A 1,150-nucleotide genomic window follows, 5' to 3' on the forward strand; every position below is an offset into this window, starting at 1 on the left:
AAAAAGGAACCTTTCACACCAATAGGAATGCACGCGATTTAATGTTTTTCTTGTGTCTGTACGTTCCAACCTCTGATTCATTATCCAAACAGTCACGGGACAAAGCCTAATCAAGTCATTGTAACCCAAATCCTTCATGCTCACCTAACTGCAGGGTTAGAGAGTCACTGTGGCTAGCAAGATTTTGTAAGATGGGGTCTTAAAAATCACCAAGCAGGGAGAACAAAAATCTTTTCTCCCCAGAAATAAAGCACACTTGTCTTTCTCTCTCTACAGATGATCCAGTTTCTCCCTACACAGGCTGGTTGTTGAACATTACAGAAATCAAGCAACCACAGCCCCTACCAATGCCTTGTACTGGAGGTTGCTGGGCACCCTTGGTCGACTACCTCCCCGAAACCATCACTCTGCGGGGACCGCTGCATCGGTGAGCAGCATGAACAGAGGAAAGATGACCACGTGCCTCCCACTCCTCTACTATGAGATCAGCAGGACCATGGCCAGCTGCCATATTGGCAATTAGCCAGTGGGCCCCACTGCCTCGGGACCCTGAGAATCTCCCTTCCTGCCATGTTGATTTCTGAGATTGTAGGAAACTTGAAACACAGCTTCTCCTAACCCTTTGCTCATGTTCTCTACTGACTAGTATGTGCCCCAGGAGCCCTGGTGGTGCAAGGGGTTAAGTGTAAATGTTGGCTGCTACCTGAGAGGTCGGTGGTTCAAGTTCACGAGCCCCTCCTCAGGAGAAAAATGAGGCAATCTGCTTGCTAAAGATGACGGCCTTGGAAGCCCTTTAGAGCAGTTGTATTCTGTCCTTCCTAGAGGGCCGCTGTGAGTCAGATAGGACTCGATGGCAGTGGGGGTGGGAGGACATGCTCCAGTAGGTACAATGGGCTAAGCACTTGGCTGCTAGCTAGAAGGTTGGTGGTTCAAACCTCCCACCCAGCAGCTCCTCACAGAGGAAACCCGGTAGTGCAGTTCTCCTCAGTCCTCCTGCTTCTATATGAGGCGGAATCTGTTTAACGGCACCCAGAGCAACAGGGATACAGAACCATGATGAGGCAGCAGTTGTAAGAACATAGCTGCTAACAGAAAGGTTGGCGGTTCAAACCGACCCAGTGGCACCACGGGAGAAAAACCTGGAGATCTG

At 50.0% G+C, this 1,150-nt stretch overlaps 1 protein-coding gene across 1 annotated transcript in view; it reads left to right on the forward strand.

The window, feature by feature from the left end:
* Positions 1-276: 276 nt before the first annotated feature.
* FRY (furry homolog (Drosophila)) overlaps positions 277-1,150 on the forward strand; it is a gene marked incomplete at its 5' end in the record, with an annotated part of 88,108 nt that continues 87,234 nt past the window's right edge. Inside the window, one exon of the mRNA XM_006877848.1 lies at positions 277-427. Coding sequence (XP_006877910.1) covers positions 277-427 — 151 coding nt within the window. The remainder of the gene's footprint in view (positions 428-1,150) is intronic.

The sequence above is a fragment of the Chrysochloris asiatica genome, unplaced genomic scaffold, assembly GCF_000296735.1.
Source record: "Chrysochloris asiatica unplaced genomic scaffold, ChrAsi1.0 scaffold00638, whole genome shotgun sequence".
Taxonomy (NCBI): Eukaryota; Metazoa; Chordata; class Mammalia; order Afrosoricida; family Chrysochloridae; genus Chrysochloris; species Chrysochloris asiatica.